The sequence below is a fragment of the Nelumbo nucifera genome, chromosome 3 (genome assembly GCF_055504915.1).
Source record: "Nelumbo nucifera cultivar China Antique chromosome 3, China Antique-T2T, whole genome shotgun sequence".
Lineage (NCBI taxonomy): Eukaryota > Viridiplantae > Streptophyta > Magnoliopsida > Proteales > Nelumbonaceae > Nelumbo > Nelumbo nucifera.
Window position 1 is genome coordinate 106,063,828 of NC_142651.1, and position 24,332 is coordinate 106,088,159.

General features: G+C 37.4%; 1 protein-coding gene and 1 pseudogene across 9 annotated transcripts; both read right to left on the minus strand.

Moving 5' to 3' along the window:
* Positions 1–5,556: 5,556 nt before the first annotated feature.
* LOC104598811 (uncharacterized) lies at positions 5,557–13,067 on the minus strand. Of its 9 annotated transcripts, none has more exons than XM_088899673.1 (9): positions 12,487–12,563; positions 12,167–12,355; positions 10,984–11,051; positions 10,673–10,769; positions 7,124–7,191; positions 6,720–6,826; positions 6,177–6,226; positions 5,971–6,053; positions 5,557–5,886 (listed from the first exon to the last, which is right to left on the minus strand). In XM_088899673.1, the coding sequence occupies exons 4-9, from the start codon at positions 10,763–10,765 to the stop codon at positions 5,772–5,774; spliced, it is 516 nt and encodes a 171-aa protein (XP_088755799.1). In that variant the 5' UTR covers positions 10,766–10,769; positions 10,984–11,051; positions 12,167–12,355; positions 12,487–12,563; the 3' UTR covers positions 5,557–5,771. The 9 variants fall into 9 exon arrangements, with proteins under 9 accessions (XP_088755799.1, XP_088755798.1, XP_010259344.1 ...); XM_088899672.1 differs by having other exon boundaries at positions 12,450–12,563; XM_010261042.2 differs by lacking the exons at positions 10,673–10,769; positions 12,167–12,355 and adding an exon at positions 12,675–13,067 and having other exon boundaries at positions 10,957–11,051.
* A 1,397-nt stretch (positions 13,068–14,464) lies between these two features.
* Positions 14,465–24,188, minus strand: LOC148801817 (uncharacterized; annotated as a pseudogene).
* Positions 24,189–24,332: the final 144 nt, after the last annotated feature.

The window sequence follows — 24,332 nt, forward strand, 5'->3', positions numbered from 1 at the left end:
AACCAAAATTATTCCCTTGCACTAAAGCAAGGTTCAAAAAATCGTTACGTATCGGCCCCTTCCCGATACGCCCCTATAAGGGTTGTATCGGGTCAGAGTCTGGTTCAGAGGGTAACCAGCACTTAAACCGACCCCTCTGAACCAGTATTGAAAAAAAATAATAAATAAAACTTAAAAAAAGGGATGATTAGGTCGATACGCCATAGCGGTGTATCACCCTATATCGACACTTCGAACCTTGCACTAAAGCTTGTTTGAATACAAATTAAAATGATTTCTTTTCTTGTAAATTTCCATTGTATTTTATAGCACAATTTCATAGAAAGGGAGTTGAAGCAATGGTATAAGTTCACATGACATGGAAATTAAATCCCCTATACACAATTAAAATGCGAATTAATTGAGGCTGTGTTTGGTTTGAAGGGAAAAGTAGAGAAAAGAAGAAAAGGTAAAGGAAACTTTTACAAAACATATATAGATTCCCTACCATTCCCTTCCTTTCCCTATATTTTCCTTCAAACCAAACCATAACCGAAAGGAACATCGATCTCGAAGATTTTCCTTCCCTCGTGTTAGACGCATATGTCTAATTTCTTGGCAACACTATGAATGTATGAGATTTAGTGAAACGAAACAAGTGAGAAATGGAGAAACTTTGGCTGTTTGGTAGCTTCCTTTTTCTTTCCCATGACATGTTACCTCCTCATTCAAGTCTCTGTTTGTCTTCTTAAATAGAAAAATATTGATTTTAAATACACTTTTACCCCACACCTATGTCAACGTGTCATGCATAGGAAGGTCTAAAACAGCCCAAGCTCTTTTATTTAAGCAGCCAAAGTTTTTCTAATGAAAAACCATCAACAAGATCAATTGATTAAGAAATGATGCTTTGCACTTTGCAACTCCCACAGTAAAAACTGTAGGGCTGCAAATGGCATCCGAATTTGATACTTTCATATAGGTAGACCTGTTCATGGGTCAGGCCGGTCGGGTTTGGTCTGGGTTTTGTATATGTATCAACAGAATACATTCAGGCCCGAGCCCAAGCCCGAGCCCGGCCCGACCATTGGGCCTAAGTCTTGAGCTTGAGTCCAACCTTCATATAAAATCCGAAGCTCATCGACCAGAAATTTGAAAATAGAAATTTTTTTATTCAATAAAAAAAGTATTTTATTTATATTAAAAACCTCCAAAACTCAAAAATAATAAACATCTCATTATTACTTGGAAAAAAAGAGCAAAGAAAAAATATTGTATATATATATTTTATTAAATAAAATATATTTTTATTATTTAATATATTGTATTAAGTCAGGCTCGGGCTCGAGCCGGGCTTTTTTGAGAAAGCCCGAACATGGCCTAAAAAAAGTCAGGCCTAGTGCTTTAGGCCTGTGCTTGAGCCTACGGGCGTAAAATTATGACCAAGCCCGACTTAATAATGGATCGGGCCGGGCCAGCTTGTTGGGCTACCCGGCCCATGAATAGGTCTACATATAGGGGTGCCAATTGGACTGGATTTGGTCCAACCCGATCCAGTCAAATGTGAGTACATTATAAATGGACCATGTCCAATCCAATCCAATGAATGTTTTGAACCAATTTGGACCGGTCCAATTTAATGTCTCAACCATCCAATCTGGTCAAATTCATTTTGATTTAGATTGGTTTCAATCCAAACCCGGTCTATTGACACATATATTCTTATCTTATATCAATGGATGGACCAGATATTGGCTTAATCCAACCCAATCCAATATAAATTTGTTACGAACAGACCATGTCCAATCAATCTAATAAATATTTTGGACCAGATTGGTCTAATCCAATATATTTTATTGGTCCGTCCAAATTGATTTTGTACTGGATAGGGTCTAATCCAAAACCGGTCCATTGACACCTGTACTTTCATAATACAATTTGATTCAATTTAAATGTGCATTTAAAATTTATATATTATCCATTAGTAACTTTGGTTTTAATATTGCATTTTAATTAAGAAATCATTTGTGTAAATTTCATAAATTTATTTTTAATATATTTTGTTCATGAGTTATTTTTAATTTATTTTATTAATAATAATGATTTAATCACTTATAATTTAATGATTGATATGGCTTTAAATAGGACGGGCTGACAAAACATTATTCATGTAGCTAGCCACATATAGCTGTGGGTTTAAGTTATGGATGATGATGATGATTCAATATATTGTTGCAATTCAAATTCCATTCAAACCAAATTTGGAACTACCTTATATGGGATGCAATTTGATTCCTTTGCAGACCTAAATAACTGTACAGATGACAAGTTTATCACTACCAGTCCCTTGAAAAGAGGAATGTTGCGCCGAAATGCACCTCATAGCCTCATCCCACCATGTATTGGGAACATCTCCCATGAATGATAACACAAAGTACTGGAGATGTTCCCGATGTACACTTGAGACACATTGTAAGTAGATATGTTCATGGGCCGGGTAGCCCGACGGCCCGGCCCGCACCCGGCCGGGCTTGGTCATATAATTAGGCCCACGGGCCTGACCTCGGGCTTAACACAGTAAGCCCGACTGTGTTTCGGGCTGGGCTCAGGATTTGTCAAAAAAGCCCGGCCCGAGCCCGGCCCGGCCCGACTCAGTATTATATATTTTATAAAATATATAAATAATATAATATTTATTAAAATATATATTTATAATTTAATATATATATATATTATTCTTTTCTTTATAATTTCAATCTATCTCTCTCTTTATTCAGCTGCTTCAACATTAATAATAATAATAATATAGGCTAAATTTCGGGCCCGGGCCCAGGCTCGGGCTTCGGGCTTTTTATGAGGGTCGGGCTCGGACCCAAATTGTAGGCCCGATGGTCGGGCTGGGCTTGGGCTTGGGCTCGGGCTTTAAAAAAAATTTGTTAATACACAGTAAAAGCCCGGTCCGGTCCGGCCCATGAACAGGTCTAATTGTAAGGATGATGTGAAGAGCGCTCTACGAAGAGAATATCCAGACTCCTATGAAAGAGACTAAGACTGCAAAAGAATCCAACAATTAGGGCTACAACTTTGGATGGTCTCGGGTGGCTACTGCCAAAGTTTAAATAGGCCTAAGCTCGAAGTCGTGTAAAATGCCAATTCAAGTCGACCCAAGTTGCACCCCTACCAACGATCTTAGCCAATTCAATGAATCATGAGCTTCCACAAGGGGTTTCACAGTCGCAATTACACGATACATTTTCTGCCATCATAATCCCATGATCCCATGGTTCAGGACCCACCGCTTGATCACATTCGTTCACAGAAATGTTCTGATTATCAGCCATGGGCCCATGGCCAATATTCAATATGCTAATGTGTGTGTTTAAGAGTAGGATCCAGTGACCCGTGACCTCAAGCTTGATGGCTTACCATCCATATGATCACATCATTCACTTCAAGTAATTCTAACCCAAGGGACACATAATATCTTAACTTCTTGACCCGATCAAGTTTATAATTACAGTTCAGTTTATTTGAGGCCGGTGTAAACATGAGCCGATGAGCCGATGTGCTAAATGCAAATTCTGGCTTACTTTTTTATTTCTTAATTTGTTTGTGAAAAGTAAAATAAGTATTATGATATAACCCCCACCTTAAATTAAAGAGAATGAAAGAAGTTGATTTCTTTAAAAATAAGGTACAAACTACAAAGCAATGGTCCCTAGTCTATATAAAAAGGAATTGAAGTGGGAACTAGGAAGATTATCACATGAATTTTCAGGGATGCTTTCAGACAATTTTCAATTCAAGCCTACTAAAACAAGTATTATCACATGAATTTGGTAAAAAAAAACATTAAAAAATAGCTCATACTTATGAACAGATTATTCTATGTTGTCATTTTTGTAGTCTCGTCAAGCTTCATGTATCTGGGGACATGCTTGCCTCCAAGATAAGTTTTGGAGGATGTATTGTACTTTGATATTGCGGCCAAACTCCAAGGATTGCCAATAGGAAATTTTATAGGAGATTGGAAAACCGGCCGTCCATTATTATAGAAAAGAATCTTGGGGAAATCAAGAAATAACTCAATTGACAGTAACAAAGATGGTTGTTGAGATGGACCAGTGATAACTGTAGAGATAAATTAAACAATATGGGTATGGGTTTTCTCTCTTTTTGGGAGGAGATGGAACCACCCTATGTCTGTGCAAACTCTATTTTTTTTGTCCTTTTTAAGGTGGCATTTGAGAAGAGGAAGGGCCATGTGGAGGTGCATAAGGGCTGCTGTGTGTTGGACATTGTGGGAAGAAAGGAATTCAAGGATTTTCTTAGATAAGGAGTATTGAAACTGTAATAGAGGTGATTCACTTAGGCCGTGTTTGGTTTGAAGGAAAAAATAGGGAAAGGAAGTGAAAGATGAGGAAACCTTTATAAACCTTGTATAGCTTTTCCCAACTTTCCCTTCCTTTCCCTACCTTTCCCTTCAAACCAAACATAGTCTTAAGGGCAGCACAGTGGTTAAAGACTTCAGACCTTTTTACTGACTTTACTCTGGATGACTTGATGAGAAAATGGAAGGAGATTGCTAATGCTTCTCAGATTAGAACAGGGACTAGTCCTTCTTGGACCCCTCCCCCCTAATGGTTCTGTAAAATTGAACTTTGATGGCAGCAGTAGAGGAAGGGGAACCCAGGAAATCTTGTATTGGGGGAGTCTTCAGGGATGAGAAAGGGATTGTTTCAGCTATGTTTTCAGGCCCTATAGGGATAGGTGATTCCCTCAGGGATGAGATTTTTGCAGTTCTGGAGGGAATAAGAAAGGCTCAAAGGCAAAGAAGTTGAATATAAGGAAACTTGTGGTTGAAGGTGACTCGCAGGTGGTGGTAGGATGGCTACAAGAGGATAAGGCAGGGTTGTGGAACTTCAGCAATGAAAAGAAAAACTATTAAGTGGCTAACAAAGGATATGGAAGTGAAGTACAGCTGGGTGAAGAGATCTGCTAACTCTCTTGGAGATGGGTTAGCTAAGCAAGGGGTGGCTTGGGATTCTTTATTTTGGGCAACGTTGTAATTTCTTCTTTTCGCTTTTATGGGGGCTCCTGCCCAACCCGGGGAGTTAAGAAAGTTTATCTCCCCTTCGTTGTAATTAATTCTGTTTATTATTAATGGAAAGTTACTGTTATTGATAAAAAAAGGCCCAACTGACAGAAGATAATTAAAATTGAATAAGATGGGTCCATGCAAAATTGATCAATGAGTAGACAAGTGAAAAGCACATCAATACACTTACAGCTTTAAAGGACAGAGGTCAAGAAGCAACTGTCTTACGTAGTTAAGGGAATTTTTTGTATAATGAGATTTGACACATTCTTTAATAGATATATTGCCATAGAGAAGAATGGACCAAAACCATGAAACTGATGAGATGATTGATTTTACCAAATGATCAATTAACTTATCTTCTTTGAGCAGCAGATAGTTAAAAAATCTATCTAGGCATTCTTTTTGCAATGGCGTAAATTCAGAATGGTCATGTTCATTCGTGTTCTTCTGATCAAACCGTTAGATGCTAAAGGAGATTGAGTACAATCAAGATCCACTTGCAATAACATATTGTAATTTTTTTATGAGGAAATTGTAAATAATCCAAGGATGCAACGAGGGCTGAGCATTATACAAATAACTTACCAAATAAAGGGCATACACCTTTTACTAAATGGGAAAGCTACAAAAATGAGATAATTGAATGATTTACAAGATTGAATATTATCCACTTGCCTTCCATGGAGATTGTCTAATGTGGTTTTGCTACATACCCATCAACAGCAAAATTTCGAGTTGCAGCAGGCAGCGCTAAGCGAATTCCATCAAGTTCGGGCTTTGCAATAACTTGGCAACCCAGACGAGACCTGCAAAATCCAGATAAGCATATTCAAAACCCTCCTTGATGGTGACCTAAAAACTTTCTTACCGGTCCATGATAAGGGGCATACGTTTCTGTGAGACCAAAAGCAAGATCCAACATGTCGTTCTCCTCATCTGTGGGATCCTCTAGTTTGTTATAGTACTCCATATCCTAAACACAAGAACACAATCAATCTTTAGCCTATTAATGTCTTGGAATAACCAGAAATGATCGTCCCAAGGAGAAAAGGGGGATAGGATGGGGGATGGGGGCTACCAAGTACCAATATCTTACCATCACAATCACATGGCATGTGGAACATGCAAGTGAGCCCTCACAAGCTCCTGAAATCACATTAAAAGCAATACTGGTAATCCCTTTTGAGTTTTAAATCAACATTAAGGTATGAATACAATCACATATAAATCACCCTTCAATTTTAGCAGAGGCCAACATGTTCAATATTCATAAAGTTGATAATGCTGAAATCAAACAATTGTCCAGACAATTTAAAAAATACATAATTGTTCAAAGAGAAGAAACATGTTTGAACATAAGACTTATTTAGGGAAGTTATTTTAGTGATTCCATGTGGCTTCCCCTCCATTACTTGTTGGAGATTGCTTCTTGTGTTTAATTGAGTTTCACTTTGACAGGATGAAGACCGATTTAGTAGTAATTCTAGACCTGTAAAGATCCATTATGTTCCAATGTTTTGCAGAGAACTTGTCAAACCAAAATCTCATACCATAAAAGATTGGAAGAGAAAAACAAAGAAAAAGAAGAAATGGATTGTAGTTTGGTCTAAAACACTTGGAAATTGCTCACAATACTTACCTTCAAGTTCTATGTCATTTTCATGGGCAGCTTCTAACATAGACATTCCAATAGGGACTTTGATATGCTTCTCCTCTCCATCCTTGTCAACAAATGTCACCGATATCCTGCATAGTTATATAAAACATGGTAGTATGAAGAAATTGACAGGAACAGAAAACTGCATATTCATGTTAAGAGGACATATGGAGATGCACCAAATGTCACCAAGGATGTGTAAAAATACATCATCAGTCCAGCACCTGTTGGTTTGCTTAGAGAATGAATTATCCAACATGAATTTTTGAAGAAAGTTTAGCATACACATACAAGTAATGATAAATGGCATTTAAACACTTGACAGACATCACATATGCCAGGTTCTTACAACTGTCTTCGGGGTCATGTAAATATCAGAAACTTACTTCTCTTTCTGCTCATTCTTTTCCTCTTGAGTGTTGTCAGCAGCTGTGGTTGAAAAAGTACAATGCTTCTGAAAAAAGGCATGTTGGCATCATGTTAGTTTTTCCCCATTTTGGTTCAAACATGATGTTCTGACCATTCTAAAGAACTGGGAGGTGAAAAGCATAAGCAAATACTATAGTTCATTTAAAAAGTTGACTAAAGTCAAATTGAGTCCCCAAAGGTAATAATCAAACACTGAAATTGATGCAAATGTGTAAAAGTAATGCAGGCATGGAAGCAGGAAAAGAACCCATTGATAAAGAAATCATTTTTCTCCTAATTTCTCGTCCAATTCCAATTTCATAATTTCTGGGTGTTTTGGATTTAAGTATTTTGAATTTTTTTTTTTTTAAGTTACTTTCTTGTTTGTTAGTATCTCAGATTATAGGGTAAATCACTTTAAATGGTCAATTACGTTAATAGAGGAATATTAGAGAGTTTTTAGTGATAGTGTATTAATCAGTAATGGGATCTGGGTCTTTCTATTTCTTTGGATCACTCTTGGAACTATTTTTGTTTTTTTTTTTTTAGTTGTAGTAGGATTTAGTATTGTTAAAGTTATTTAAAGAGTTGAAAGTCCTTATTTGGGTGTCCCTATAAAGTGAATAATTAGCATTCTCCGTCAATATTGTCAAATACTAGTATACAATAGAATGAAAAGACAACTTATTTTTTGATCAATACATCAGAATTTTATTGCTTCAAAAAAATGTTTGATTATAATGTCTAGTGCCCTGCACCCCTTCCAAGTTAGCATTGGCCAACTCAGCCCTACTTCTTACAAAAATATAGTTCCCCAAAACATTTGCCTCTGATTTACCCATATTTTGATAGCCTATCAGCAACGTAGTTGGCTGATCTAGGGATCCACCTAAACTAGGCCCCAATCTCCAAAGACAGGTCGGCTATCTCTCTCATCATGTGTCTATATTTCTACAACCCCATTCTGTTTTTGGAGTACGGACAGGCCCAATGCAGATTCCTGATTTCCACTGCAGAGCTATAAACATTCAAAATGGCAACAACCCACACTCTATGCACCAATGCCCGCCCGTGAATTGACATCAATTCCGAGCTGGCACCTACCTCAACAGTACTTTGAGCCTATAAATTCTGACCCTGGGCTAAACCGTCTTACTCCCTTCTGTTTTTGACCCAAGGTACAATTAATTGTCTTAGAGTCTCCTTCAATTTGGAAATTATTGAGATTGAGTGATTTAGCCAGAATTAATCCACGCAGCAGTGCCCACAATTCTGCTCCATTAGAACCATCAACTCCAACTGGACCTAAGAATGATGGTTAATATGGCCTTCCCAGTTTCTGAATATGCCTCCAATTCCAGATGGACCCAGGTTCCATAGATTGCACCCATCAATATAACTCCATCTTTGATTTTCCAATTTTCTTAATTCATGAGTTCCTTTCTTTTCAATAATGATAGTAAGTGGAAAGGGAGGAAAAAACACTCTTAATCAAAACCAGCTTCCCGCCTATTGACAAATATCTCCCTTTCCAAGATGCCAACCTTCTCTCCACCCTTTCCACAATCAGCTCCCAAATCTTCTTTGCATTGCATTTCTCCCCTAAAGGCATACCCAGGTATCTTGTGGGCAGCTTACCTACTTTGCAGCCCACACCATCCACCAGCTGTGTAGCACTCACTCCCTCTTCTACTACCAAGAGTGAAGACTCTCAATGTTGACAGACACATTAACAAGAGATCCATAGGATTCATGGAAAATGTTTTTCATTTAGTAGTAACATTGATAAATTTATTCACACTTGATTCTTTTTTTTTTTTTGATCAATCACACTTGATTATTGCTTTGAAGTAAATGATTTATGTAGTCAATTAAATTTTATAAGTAAAGAACTATGGCTGAGAGAAGCACACTTTATATTATGTAATACATACACGTTCATTACTTAATTTATAGTATCAATGCTTCTGGAACATTATCACATATAGAGTTTCTCCTGTCAAAGAAACTTGTAGTAAATTAGCTGATCCGCAAATGCATCTATAGTCTAAACAAGGTGTGATGTTTGACTTCGAGTCTTTGACAGAGAGAAGAGAGAACTCTGTCACTCTGAACCCTAGCTTCATGCCTTCGTCTTCGTCACCGTTTCGCTGACCTCCGTTGCTGTCGCCACCCACCCGTCAGACATCGGACAGAGGACAGAGATACTCGAGTGACAGAGAAGAGATAATCAAAGAAGAGTTTCAGTTCTTTAATCTTCCTTCAACCTTCGTCTATCATCGCCGTCGCCCATCAGACTCTCTCTCTCTCATCGCCAACCTCAACTCTTGCAATGGTCCTCTCTCTCTTTCTCTCTCTCTGTCTCAATCTCTCTGTCTCAAACTCTTAGTCTTTCTCTCAATCTATCTCTCTGTCGTCGACCTCACTCCCAGTCTTTCACTCAATCTCTCTCTCTTTCTCTCTCTGTCACTGACCTCACTCTCAGTCTTTCTCTCAATCTCTCTCTCTTTCTCTCTCTGTCGCCAACCTCACTCTCAGTCTTTCTCTCAATCTCTTTGGAATTGGGTAATCACTCTCAGCCTATCGGGGATTCGGGTCTCCGACGGGGAATTCATCCCCGTTGGGGTCGGGGATGGAGGGGGGATTCCTTTCCCCGCCGGGGATCGGGGATGGGGATATGGGGTGATTTGGGGGTCGGGGTCAAGGATGGGGAATGTAATCCCTGCCCCATTGCCATTCCTATCATCACACCAATGAAACCAACCAACCCAATCCGACCCAACTCGACCCAAGTTGGTTGGTTTTCTAGTATTTTCAGTCGACTTCGGTTTACAATTTCCCCAACCCAACTAGGTCGGGTCGGTTTCGGTTTGGTTGTTTGTAAACTGACCCAAGCCGATCATAGTTATATATATTAGTATTTTATATTTTAAGTTTAATTTTTTTAATATGAGAAAGTAGGAAAATTCCCATATTTCCTAGTCTAAAATATTTTATATTGTAAATTTTAATTTTTTAATAATACCATAGCATTTTTTTAAAATTTGACTTTTAAGTTTAAATCTTTTGAACCGACTGACCAAACCAAAAACCAACCCAAGCTGACCGGTTTTCATTAATGGTCGGCCGGTTTTGGTGACAAACTCCCCAAGACCCCCCAACCCGACTAGGTCGGTTGAGTTGACCAAACAGCCTGCGATCGAACCGAACCAACCCGTGAACACCCCTAGTATCCTGGTACCATAGCTCTCAAGGCCAGAGATCTGGTCTCCCTGATAAAGCAACAATACATCAATGAACCTATTCATGACGCATCAACTCAATCATCACATAGTTCCACCTCCAAATGTAGCCCATAGAAAAACTGAAATGCATCCCTTTCTAACAGAAGTAACATTATATCTAACAAAACTTTCCTTTAAACTTCCTAAGCACTTATTCAATATATTGGTATATCTAAATCTTCTTGAAAGATGCTGGTACATCTAAATTTCACATCATATAATAATGATAATGGTCATGCATACCAAGATGCCATTTTTGAACCATGCATAAGAAAAAAGCACCCAGTGAATGGGAAAATATCTGTCAGACATCGGATAATCCAAAAAGCAGTCCATACATCTGCAAGGGAAATATTAACTCCGAGAATAAATAGATAAATAAATTTGAAGGACCAATCAGAGACATTGTTAACTATTAGCTGCTAAAGCACATTCACAAAATAACTTTAACTACAGCCTGAGAAGGCCATGTTCTAGAAAAGACTATGAGCTCAATTAATGCTAACATAACAATTAGGTGACTAGACCTTGCAATCAGAAAAAGAATAGCTAACCAGAGGCTGAAAATGACGACTGTAAGGCCCTTGCAAATGTGCTTTTCTAGTTACAGATGCAAATTGACCTGACAAAAAGAAAAGTATTGGTGTCAAAGGGCAATGCAGAGAAATCAAAACACCTATATTACACACACAAAGGGAGCAATTCCATTGAGAAGTTTCTTTCTAAAGCATTCATGCTACACAGATGAGTTGAAATGAAGGTTCAGATAAAACAAATTCTTTTTGATCCCTAAATAACTCCATGGACATACTAAGCAAGGAGTTCTTATATAGGGCATTCTGCACGCTTAACAAAGTACTATAGCGATTACCTCACTGCACAAGAGATAAAAGCAAGAACTTCTATGGACAAAAATCTCAGAGAATAAAAAAAGTAACAAGTAAAATTCATTCATTAAGGAACTAAAAAAAAATCCCAGAATACATCAGAAAGGCCCCAAAGGAATAAGAGGCCAAGTACAAAGCTGAAGCTAAACAGAAATAAATACTAACAAGTAACAAATTACAGCCCAGCCCTGGACAACCCCGCTCTATATGAACCTTTGACACTCCCACTCTAGCCAATGTGTCAGCCATCAATTTGGCACTTCTAGGTATCCAAATGAATGAGGTGTTCAAGGGACCCCCTAGGGAAAGTACCTGTCTTACCAAAGGCTTCATCCTTGATCCTCCATGGAATTTCTTCTCTATTCTTCAGCCAAGAGATAACTGCTTGTCAATCTCCTTCAACGTCCACTCTTTCCACCCTTTTAATCTTAGAAATTTTAACCCTTGAATGATCACCAACAGTTCATCCCTGACAGAGATTCTAATTGGACCTGAGAAACTGAAAGGCTATTTGGAGCTTAGCACCCAATAACAGTGGCAACTGGCAACTAGGTAGATTGGGATAGGTTGGATGTGGGTTTAAGATCAATCCACCCACCCACTAACAACCAATATCCACCAATGACCCCATTTGCATATCACGTATGTGGGTTGCTATCCAACGTAACCCACCCACTTTAACCCAAGTTATGATCTATTAGCCACCACTGCAGTAAGGCATGTGCTCTGTTTTGTTCATATTAAATTTTAGTACAATGAGTGTTTTTTCGTTTTTACATTTTTTTTTCTTTTTGTCATGAAAGCCTTATCCCTACCCAATGGACTGGACTGTAAAGAGAGTATACTACACCTCTCAATAAGTAAGAGATCCTTTTCTGAAAAAAATAACACCACTGCCTGTCCTCCCAAAAAATATGGAGATGTTAATCCACAATAATCAAGTCTTTGCAATGCTTGTTGAAATGGTTCCAATCCAATAAAAGGCTCCTCCATCTCCAAGTCAGGAGCTCATGGGGCCCGTTCTAATCAGCCAAGTATTCTGATGGATTTGGAGAGAACGAAATATCATACGTTTACGATTACCTTTTTTTCACGAAAATGTAAAAAAGAAGAAGAAGAAGAAGAAATCATACCTGATTCATACCTCTTGTGAAGAAGAAAAAATCATACCTCTTGTGAGCTCCCTGGCCATCCATCCAAGTTGTGAGAGTTTAGATATGAACATAGTGGTTGCAACTGCCTAATACCTGATTCATATATAAGCATTATTTACAACATTAACAAAAAACACTTTAAATTGAAATTTGAAGAGAACGAAAGGAGAATGAAGAAACGAATCTGAACAGTGAGAGTTCTACCGATTAACAGAGAAGGATATTATTTCCTGAAGTTGAAAAATAAAGATCTCCACACCGAAGATAGACTGTTCCTTTCGGCTATCGATCAAAAGGTCCTGACTTCGAGTCTAATGTGAGAGAACAACCGTTTTCGAAAATCGAAACTTGGTAGTTGGAACCCTCGATTGGCCTTCTCCTAACAGAAGATTGAAGAAGCGTTTGGATTGGGGAACGATTTCTCGAGACTGGGTTCACTTCTTCGAGAACCTCGACGAGTTGACTGGGTTCACTACTTCACTATGTCTTGATTCTCTTGAATCTTGATCGACTTTGATTTTGGATCCAGCACACCCGACCCGTCTACAGCTAGGAGCTTTGAGTCTTCGAGACTTCGACGAGCTTCGTTTCGTCCCCGTTGTCCGATGAGTTAGATCATAAATTTAGGGATGTCATTGGGCATTTGGGCTAAATAGTTTGGATAGATTCTGCTTCTTCCTTGTTCCGAACCGATTACCCGAATCAATTATTCAGTTAACAATTGATACTTGTAATTTTTTATGTTAAAAAATTAAGTTTGATAGAGAATATATAAGATTTTTTTTTGATAAAATGTTTGATTTATTAACATATAAGCAGTTTACTATTTTACTGTCATTTTTATTGAGGTTGCATTATAATTATTATTAATAAATAATTATAGATATCAGTATGATTGGGTTTAATTGGATCAAACCCAGTTATCCTGATTAATAATCGGGATGATTCTGGGTCTACGATTAATAATCAATTCGGAACTGCTACATCTTGCCCTAAATAAGACCTGACCTGTTGACAACCCCATTCTAGATGCTGTCCCTACGGGTGTTCATTATATGGTCTAGACTGCTAAAATGCATCAAACCAAATCGAAATTAGCAATTTGGTCTGATTTGGTCTTAAAGCGGTTTGGTTTGATCTAAGAACTTTTCTAATTTTTTTTTGTTTGGTCTGGTCTACTAAATGTTAGAAACCGGATCAAACCGCAAATTGTATTAAACCGAATTTTTAATAATATATTTATTAATGTAACGTATATATATGTATATATAATATGTTTAAACATGTGTATATATATTCATTTAACATTTAATTTTAACTTGTAATTTGATGCTCAAGGAGTTGTTTATGTTTGAGAAAGTGTGACTGTAATTTATACAATACTAATAGGTGACACTTGTTAACATTTTAATTTAATATTTAAATTATTTTTGTTATTTATGTAAGTATGCATGTTATTTAGGCTTTTTAATTGGGTCAAACCCAATAGAATGGACCAAAATGTATTAAAACCGGACCAAACTGTTATCGATTTCTATAATAAAATTGTTTGGCTTAATCTAAAAATTTTTCAAATCATAATTTATTGGTTTTATCTTAATTTTTCTCCAAACTGAACCAAAACCAGAATCCCTAATCGTCCCCATAACCAATAACGCAATGGACAAATAAATTTTAGGGAAAATTCCCGATAGGTACCCTGTACTTCAGGCCGAGTGCCAATTTAGTACCCGTACTTAAAATCATGACAATCTAGTACCCGAACTTTCAATTTGGGACAATTTGTTACCCGAACTTTTAATTTGCGACAAATTGGTACCCAACGTTAGATTCTCGTTAGTTAGAAATTCACATGCAAGTTAAAAATTTTCAAAAATACCAAAAATACCCTTTTACGAAAAAACCTTCTTATTCCCTTTCCCTAATCCCTTGTTGTTTTTGTTTTGGGTTGAACGAATGAAAGAGGAGAAGATAGCCGACCTTCCTCTTCATTCCTAGCACTTCAATTCCACCCTTCTCTTCAAAATCAGTTGGAGAAACGATAGAGGGGCCGGCAAAGAAAGGTTGGAGAAACAATAGAGAAGCCGACAAAGAGAAGAAATGTTGGAGAAACGACAAAGGGGGCCCCTCCCCAATCCCAGCAATCTGGCAACCCCATGGAAGAGGCCTCTGTTCCAGTGTCCACATCCGAACATGACATTCTCAACTTTCTGGAATTCTGATTTTTCGGTTGGTGATGTCAGGTTCACTGTGAAGGTCACCAGAGCAATATCTCTGGTCGTGTTCGACCAATCACCATACCAGTAGAAGTAGGGGCAAGACTGGTTATCGGCCTTGCAAGGTTGTGGGGGATCAGGGGAGGAGACCAGCTGACAGCGAGGACCACGGCAAGTGACATTCTGGAAGGACGACAGTTCCTGCGGATTGTATGGGGGGCCATTCTGCTCGAAGTAGTCATGGCAGGGAAGACTTTGTATCTAGTTGAGATCGCTACCAGCATCAAGAATCAGAGAGAAATGCTTGGGAGGAGTACCCACAAAAACGTCCATGAAGTACTCGCCTGACCCAAGGTTGACACCGGATTCCAGAGTTGCCACAAGTCTTCCGGCTGCCCAACTTGTGTCAGATTCCGATGCCGCTGCCGATGCAACCACAGGCTTTATCCCTGCCAACTTCTTCTTTGTTAACCTTGAAAATGTGTTCTGGTTCATCTCTTTGAGTCATCAATCTATGTTTGAGCTGGAGCTTCACCGTTGGTTTACTGGATGAAGCTCCTACTATCTTATCTTCGTCGTCATCACCATCTTCTTCCTCTGGAGTGGTTGCTTCTGTTGGTTTGTGCGAAGAAGTCTTCGTCTTTGTGAGACGACACCCTGTATTTTCCAAAGTTGTGACTGAATTGAAGCTTAGGTGATCGGGGAGTTCAATACCAGCAAGAATAGAAGAACCATTGGACTTAAGTCCATGTTGGCTAGAAACGGCGATAGCGGCACTAAAGCAAATGATAATCAGGATGAAGAAAATCTTGGAAAACACCATGCTCTCTTCTTCTTCATTTACAGAGCTCCTTCTACATGAAAAGCTTCAAGGGGAAAAAAGTAGACTAGGTAATTAAAACATAAAATTAATCAAACTCCATTTCAAAGCAGATATTTTTGTAGAGGAAGAAGAAGAACAATAGGAAGAGATGTATCAGTTTATCGAGATTCAATTAGTTTCTTGATAAAGAAATGAATACCCGTACTTTAAATCATGTACTTTATGTCATTTCCTGGTGGCGCATTCGCCTGACACCACCAGCGTGAGGGAGTTGGTTCTTGACGTCTCTGTAAATGCAAGTATGAACAGTGGTTCCTACTTGCATTGCTCGATGGGTTATTTTAATTATTTTATTCGGTCGAAATAGCATTGGGGGTATTTAAGACTTTTTATCTTCTAACCGACAAAAATCTAATGTCAGATACCAAACTATCCCAAATTGAAAATTCGGGTATTAGACTGTTACGATTTAAAGTACGGGTATTAAATTGACACTTGACCTAAAGTACAGGGTACCTATTGAGAATTTTCCCCAAATTTTGTGCGAGACATATGCTGGTTAGGCGTATAAAATGTCTTCCTTTATAAAACTTTCTGATGTGTCATTGCAGTAGAGGGGTGCACATGCACTGTTGTTCGGCTTCAGACCAGATATATGCCTAATTAGAAAAAATAAAAAATAAAGACATATGCCTAATTCTAGGCATGTCGATGGATTTTCACATTTTCTTTTTTCTTTTGCTGCAACAAAAGACATTGCATTAAAGATCAACTTCGGTCATATATGTCTCTTGACACAACTTGAGAGATAAATTGATAAGGTTCTTGCAACCATTGTTTGTGCCATGGTTTTCAAATGGGACCGAACCAGACGGTCAGACTAGAAAAACTTGGTGACTGGTTTTGTTTCCCCCTAAAATAGGATTTTCTCAAAAAATCGTTGATTTTGGTAAACAAATTGCTGAATCAGGCGGTTAATCGTTCAAACCATTTTGACTATTTTTTTAAATTTTTTTTTATTTTTTGTCAGAATGGGCCGATCATTCGGTTTGAATGATCGTACCGTTCGACCCGATAACTGGACCCTTGACCGATTTTAGTCTCCGAATCGGTTTTAAAAACCATGATTTATGCATTGCCTTCAAGGTGAATGTGAGAAATGCCAGAAGATGAGAGAGAGAGAGAGATGGCATGCACTATCATCAATGGCATCTAGTCACCAAACTTGTTTGGGTGCGCTGAAGTTCTCAAGTTCCCTCCCAAACTAGATCGATCAAATGAGAGAGAGAGAGAGAGAGAGAGAGAGAGAGAGAGGGAGAGGGAGAGGGCAATAAAACAAGGCATGTTCAGTGGATTCATCTTCCTTGTGGCATAAAGGACAGATTCTCTCAATTGGGATGTGCTGAACTAACAGGTTGAGCCTAGTTGGAAGAGAGTTTGTTAGGCATTTTTAGAGGAAGAGAGTAATATAATTCTGGGTGGGAGGAGTTTATAATTCCACAAACTCTTCCATGTAAAGTTTTCTGCAATAAATATTCCTTGTGGATGGGCCTGGAATGTCTTGACAAAGTTGTGTATAATAAGTAATGTAATGGGCCTGTAATAATACTTTTAGGGATGTGAAGATTTGAATCCAAGCACTCATGATTACAAAGGCCATGGTCTCACTTAACCAATCAATTACTTAAATTATTTGATCATTTATTTTTAGTTTAATATTTAAATATGTACAATAAGTAATGTAAAAGGTGATATTTACAAAATTTAAATTTAAATTATAAGCTTTGAACTATATAATGATAATCTACATATTAAATTACTCAATTTAATCAATAAAGATAATACAAATTTTAAACTATATATTATATTTATTAAAAATCAAGTTTTTAAAGAACATGCTTCTTTTTTCTTTTTTCTTTTTAATGAGGAACAAAGAAAGAACAGGTTTCATGGATAGACCCTAGAACTGACTCTGAAACTGTCAAGACTATAACCGATCTTCATGAGATAGGTTCCAGTTTCAGAAACTTAAAACCAACCCCCACAGAATAGGTTTCAGGTTTTTCTGTGAAACCGAACTGAATCCACCCATACTGACCCCTACAGCCATCCCCTTCGAAACAGGTCCCAATATTTTATCATACCCTTATTCCAAAGTCGAGATGAGTCTCTAGACTTGATTTGGCCCCAAATAGATTTTTGTTCGAGACATTTTCCCGCAGAACTAGATCACCTTAAACGCATGATTTTCAGTACTGAAGCGTCAACATAATTTCATTATTAGAGCAATATTATGATGTTCAACTCCTACCAAATGTATTTTCCACTATTTTCTGCACAAAAACTAATTTGTAGAGGTCATCAAATCTGTCTAGACCTGTATTCTCCTGTCTATCCAGTCAAAAAAAAAAAGAAAAAAAAAAGGAAATTTCGGGTCTGGTCATAAGTTTTTCATCCAAGCTTCCCATACGTGTACTTATATACAATTTTTTTTAGTGATTTTGAATATAGGCTTACATTTAAATTTAAGTTTTACAAACTTACAATAAGATGAATTTCATTAGCATATGTAATTAAGTCTAAATGTCCATCCCATTGAACTGGGCATAGATAGGCTCAGGTGAAAGTTAGGCTGGGTCAAGGCAACTAAAAATGCTCTTATAACATCATGAATATATTATGAGAATGGATCATTCCGATTCCGATTCTTTATCCTTCCCTTAGGAATGAAATCCATTCCTGTTGATTTTAATTCCCATTCTCATTTCTGTCTGAATCAAATAGATTATGAGAATGGACCATTCCGATTCTGATTTTGGAAGATTTCAATTTCAATTCCGATTTTGATTCTGATTCCAACTGAGAACCAAACAGACCCTAAAAGTTTTTGTTAACTTTTGCTTCAAAATTGACCTTGTCTTATTTATTTTTGAAATAAAATAAGAAGTAAAATAGTAAGGCAGAAAGCAAGATTATATGGTCCCATTTTATATGAGAGAGAGAATCAAAGTAGGAGGAAGGTGATACAAATTTTGCATCAGTTTTTTAAACTCAGTTTGGAAAGAGTACAACTATAAACATGTATAACACAACAGATATAAAATATGAGGTTTTACACTCTACATATTTATATTTATACTCCCAAATTGAGCCTATATGCAAAATTTGCATTGCTAGCAAATGAAACAATATATATATATATATATATATATATATATATATATATATATATATATATATATATATATATATATTGTATCAAATAGAAATACAAATCATAGTTGCAAACTTACAAACAAACAGATGCAAAGCTGAATCAGATGCAAAATTTACATTTAACTTAGATTTACATCAAACACTGCCTTAAGCCACTGGGCTATATCTCATTTGCTGAAAATAAGAGAGAAATAGAGAGGTTGAGGAAGCTCCATTGTTACCGATATCAGTCAGACAGGCATAACCCAAGCTTTGCTTGGCTTGGCTGAATGGGTGCTTTTGCACGAGTTGTGTCTCAGTCATTTTGAAGTTTGAATTGAACTATGGTTAAAAAGTTAATATTGACCCACTGGTGTTTGTCTTGGTGTTCCAATAGCTAAGATGTGGCTTGGCATCCCTTCAAATGTGGAGGTGCATGATCCAACTCACATAACTACAGGTCTACAAGCTCTCTTTTCCTTGGTAAGGTCAAAAGACTTCATGCCTATGAGGACACGAGTTGGGATTCCTACCAATAAATGACGTTCCAACATGATTTGACATTACCATCTCATCATGAGGATCCACCATAAAACTAACACATGACGTACACACACAAACCTTAGGTTAAGTTTGAAAAAAGTGCAAATACAAATATGCATAATACAAATACATAAAAAATAATATAAAATACAAAGTTTTGCGCTCTATATATTTTATACTCCTAAGCTCAGTTTAGAAAGAGTATTAATACAAATATGTATAGTATAAATACATGCAAAATAATATAAAATACAAGATTTTGTATTTTATATATTTGTATTTCTTTTTGTTAGAATGGGCCAACCTTTTAACCTGAGAACTAGACCCTCGGTTTTAAAAACCTTGATAGAGGTGCTATCTCCGTGTAGGAAATGGAATCTATTTGTGCGAGTAGATTCCCACGTGAGAGCAACCAAGTAATTACAATAATTAATGGAATATACTGATTATTATAGTAATTAATTATTGTAATTTAATAATTACTGATTATTACAGTAATTTAATAAATATATAATTAATGATTATAATTAATAATACTATTATTATAAATATTGTTAATAACTAGATATTTACTTTAAAATTATAAATACTGTTATTAAAAAATACCGTTAATAAATTGCTGATTATTACAGTAATTTAATAAATATATAACTAGTGATAATAATTAATAATTACTGTTATTATAAATATTGTTAATAAATAGATATTTACTTTAATTTTACTTTAAATTAAAATTATAAATATTGTTATTAATAATATTGTTAATAAATTTAGTCATTATTGTTATATTAAAAATAATTAAAAATGTTATTAAAAGTATTGTTATTGATTATTTAATAAAATATTATAATTACTAACTATTACTGATAATACTATTAATTTAATTTAATTTAATTTTGGTAATTATTAATTTAATGAATATTGTTAATAAATCCTATTCATAAATTTAATATTTACTGTTATATTAAAAATAACTAAATAATATTATTAAAACTATCATTTGTGATTATTTAATTAAATAGTATAATTACTTACTATTATTGATAAATGTTATTAATAACATTCTAACAACTGATTGTTCGACTGTTTGGTTCAAATGGATGGCCCGTTTTGACAACAAAAATTACGAGCAAAAAAATTACAGAACCATTCTGGCTACTGGGTTTTGGGTCGATGGATCGATCATCCGGTTCGAACGGATGGTCCGTTCTGACAACAAAAATTATAGGCAAAATATTGAGTTTGTGAGGTCCATTAAGTAGTATAATACGTGTTATGTCATCCGAGCGTTTGACTCATATGACCCAAAAATGGAACCGTTCTGGACATTGATTTTTGAGTCAACGGTTCGACTATTTAGTTTGAACGGATGACCCATTCTAACAACAAAAAATTACGGAACCATTATGGCCACTGGTTTTTGGGTTGATGATTCGACCATTCGGTTCAAATAGACGGCCCGTTCTGACAACAAAAAATTACAAGCAAAAAATTACGAAACTGTTCTGGCCACCGATTTTTGGGTCAACGGTTTGATCGTCCGGTTCAAACGGGCAACCCATTATGACAACAAAAATTACAGGCAAAAAATTGAGTATGTGTGGTTCATTAAGTAGTATCATATGTGTTATGTCATTCGAGCGTGTACTCATACAACCCGAAAATGGAATTGTTCTGGCCACCGGTTTTTGGGTTGACGGCTTGACGGTTCGATTCGAACCGATAACCCGTTCTGACAACAAAAATTAAAAAATAAAAAGATGGCCAAAAACCATTGAACGAGTCAACGGGTTAACGATTCGGCCACTCGGGTCAATGGGTCATTGACCGATTCAACGGTTTTTGGCCAGGGACTGGGATTGGGGTAAAATGGAACTGGTTGCCTGGACGGTTCCCAATTAAAAAAATAAAAAAATGGACAACCCATTATGACAAAAAAAAATTACAAGTAAAAAATTGAGTATGCGAGGTCCATTAAGCAGTACTATACATGTTATGTCATTCGAGCGTGTGACTCATACGACATGAAAATGGAACCGTTCTAACCACCGGTTTTCGGGTCGACAGTTCGACTGTTTGGTTCCAACGGATGGCCCGTTCTAACAACACAAATTTAAAAAAATAAAAAAAAGACAAAAAACCATTGAATGGATCAATAGTTCGACCACCTTAGTCAATGGGTCATTGACCGATTCAACGATTTTTGGCCAAGAACTGAGATTAGGATAAAACGGAACCGGTTGCCTAGATGGTTCCCAATTAAAAAAAAATAAAAAAACGACCAAAAACCATTGAATGGGTCAACGGGTTAATGGTTCGACCGCTCAGATTAATGGGTCGTTGACCGATTCAATAGTTTTTGGCCAAGGACTGGGTCAACAGGTCGACAGTTCCATTCCATCCCCAGGGAAGCAGCGCCCCTCCGCTAGTTATATTGTAAATGTGAAGCAACAAAATACAAGCAAGAAAAACCTTTAGAACCTTTAGATCACCAATCAGTTCTATTTAATGCGATATCCATTGATAAATCATTGGTGCTTAAATAATTTCTCACTATCACACATGTCCTTTTTTGTCTATCTCTAGCCTTTCAAACCGGTTGGATCTCCTTCCAGCAAAAAACACAACTCAACACCTTCCCAAATCCCAATATGGTTTAACACCACGTATGTGTTTGGTATAGCTTCCATTTATCAAATAAATCTTTCTACTTGATTTGTCTTCAAAACCAGAAAAGTACTTGATAAACCATTTATTGACAACTAGGCACCCCACCACATCAGTAGAACAATGAATAAACATTGGGGGAAGCAAGGGTGGAGTTAGAATTTGTTCTGGAAGGGGGCCAAAACCTAGAAAACATGGATAGGGGGGCCAAAATCTAAGAAACATAGGCAAGGGGGTCAAAATATAATTGAAATTTAAATGGGTTTTATGGGAATTTTGAAGGCATGGGGGAGGGGGGGGACCATGGCTCCCCTCTACCACTCCCTGGTTCTGATCCTAGGGAGAAGTATTAAAATAAAGCTTCCCCCAACGGTTGGTGCGTAAATAAATTAAAACCCACTTTTGTGAATATCAATATGTACAAATGAACGTGATGGGAAAAATGCTGATTTGGCGATAATATAACAAATGCCCATGGAACAAAACACATGCCACATATCACACCATGAAATTAGGACCCACCCAAAAACTGGAAGCCACCATTTATGAGATATGTGGTGTTGGATCATGTTGAATGTTGAACATATATTGTTGGTAAGAGATCTACAGGGATTCCTTTCTAACACCTTCAACTTATAACAAATCACTTCTCACATTACAATGATCTTCCATGCATCGGATCAAGTCATCAAACCATCCCAATATACTTTTGTCTCATTTTATCACATGTTAAAATTACTATTAATTGGGTTCCTTTAAATGATTAATCTATGACAATCATGTGGGTTTAGAATGGTTACAATTGATAGTACGCGATTTGGTTCTCCTTGTTGGTGGACAGCTCAGACACTGGGCTGAGTAAGTCACCTAGTTGAGCTGCAAGAGAGAGAGATCAAAGTGTTCGGGTTGCTTTACTCAGGGTGGGCACTCTGATGCTTAAGGCAGCGAACTGAGAATGTGATTGCATGAATGCAAGAGAACTAGGGTGCTTGAGAGCTAAATCACACGTACCTTGTGTGGTTGAAGGTGATGCCTTTATATAGGCGAGCTGTTGTGAGCCTCACGAACTGTGTTTGGGATCTCTGGCCCCTCTGGTTAGGAGGTGGTTTCATGCTTGGAGGTGGACTCCACGTAAGAGGGTAATGTTTATCCAATCGTGCCCGAAGCGGGTGGGGTGATAATCAGCTCTTCCAACATGGCATTGTGATCCTGGGGAAGTCGAAGATGACAGTCCGCTTAAGGGGGAAGTTACCCGACACGTTAGGCAGGTCACTAACTAAAGTCGAGTTAGATCGGCGGAAGCAGGTTGCCTCTTACACCGACCTGATGTCTTGTCTGGTTGTTTGCAGTTTGGCCTACCGGAGTGGTGTCGAGGTCATCAAGGCGGTTGTGAAGTGTTCGAAGTGCTCCTAAAGTGTGCTTACATGGTACTGAGATGTCATTCTACTGTTCTGCAATGCCACATGTTATGATATCATTGGAGGACCAAATTACCCCTCATGATTAACAATCTATGACAAAACCCTCCCTCCTTTATAGAGGCTTGGGATAGGTGGTATAATCCTAGGTGGTGTAAGAGACTATAAATCCACGAGTGCATTGCACCAATAAACATAGCCCCTTCCACGTCGTCTGCTCCAATGAATTCATGGAATAGATACCCCAAAGAGAGAATCGAATAGAAGTAGACCTTATCTATGAGAGCTTCCAGTTCCATGATGCAAAGATGCCCATCAAACTTCAGTGACATTACGGACGTGCTGAAGGCAGTAAGAGGAAGTCCGGATCATTTGTCCCCTAGGGATAGAAAACTTTCTGTCCCGTCCAATCCTATTAGAGCACATCTTCTTCACCCAACATATTTGAAACTAACGGAAAATTATTTCTAATGGCGATATGGACTTCATTATTTATCAAATATGCTTAGCCCACTCACCCTTTGTCCCCACTCTCTCTTTTCATTCCCGAATACCACTACAAGTTCGTCTCTTCTTCTCCCTCCCTTCTCCACCCACTGCCCCTTCGCCGCTGCAGCCGCCGATAGTTCCATCCCTCGCCGATTCAAGTTTCTCTCTCGCGGTTCTCCTCTCTCCCCACTGACACATTGTTGTACTCTGGCCACCGATTCAAGTTTCTCTCTTGCGGTTCTTCTCTCTCCCCACCGACACGTTGTTGTACTCCGGCCACATAGGAACCCTCCTCGCTATTGCAACCCTCGCCGGTGCTGTATTCTGGCCAACTCCATAACCCTGCCTCAACCCCTGCAACTCTCATGGTTCTTATTTCGCCCTTGCAGTAGTCTGAAGTGTAATATTATAAATATGGGATTTTAAATGGCAATTAGAAATCAGTAAACAACCGCACCGATCTTTTTAATCAAACATTGCCAATGTTATTTAATTCTAGTATAATGATGTG

Excerpts from the sequence above, each read along its gene's own strand:
- LOC104598811 (XM_010261042.2), bottom strand. The coding sequence starts at position 12,541 with ATGTTCATATCTAAACTCTCACAACTTGGATGGATGGCCAGGGAGCTC. Across the intron at positions 7,192-10,956 it reads ATTCTTTTTCTGATTGCAAG|AAGCATTGTACTTTTTCAAC; the intron begins GTCTAGTCACCT and ends GCCTTTTTTCAG. Across the intron at positions 6,227-6,719 it reads AAATGACATAGAACTTGAAG|GAGCTTGTGAGGGCTCACTT; the intron begins GTAAGTATTGTG and ends ATGTGATTTCAG.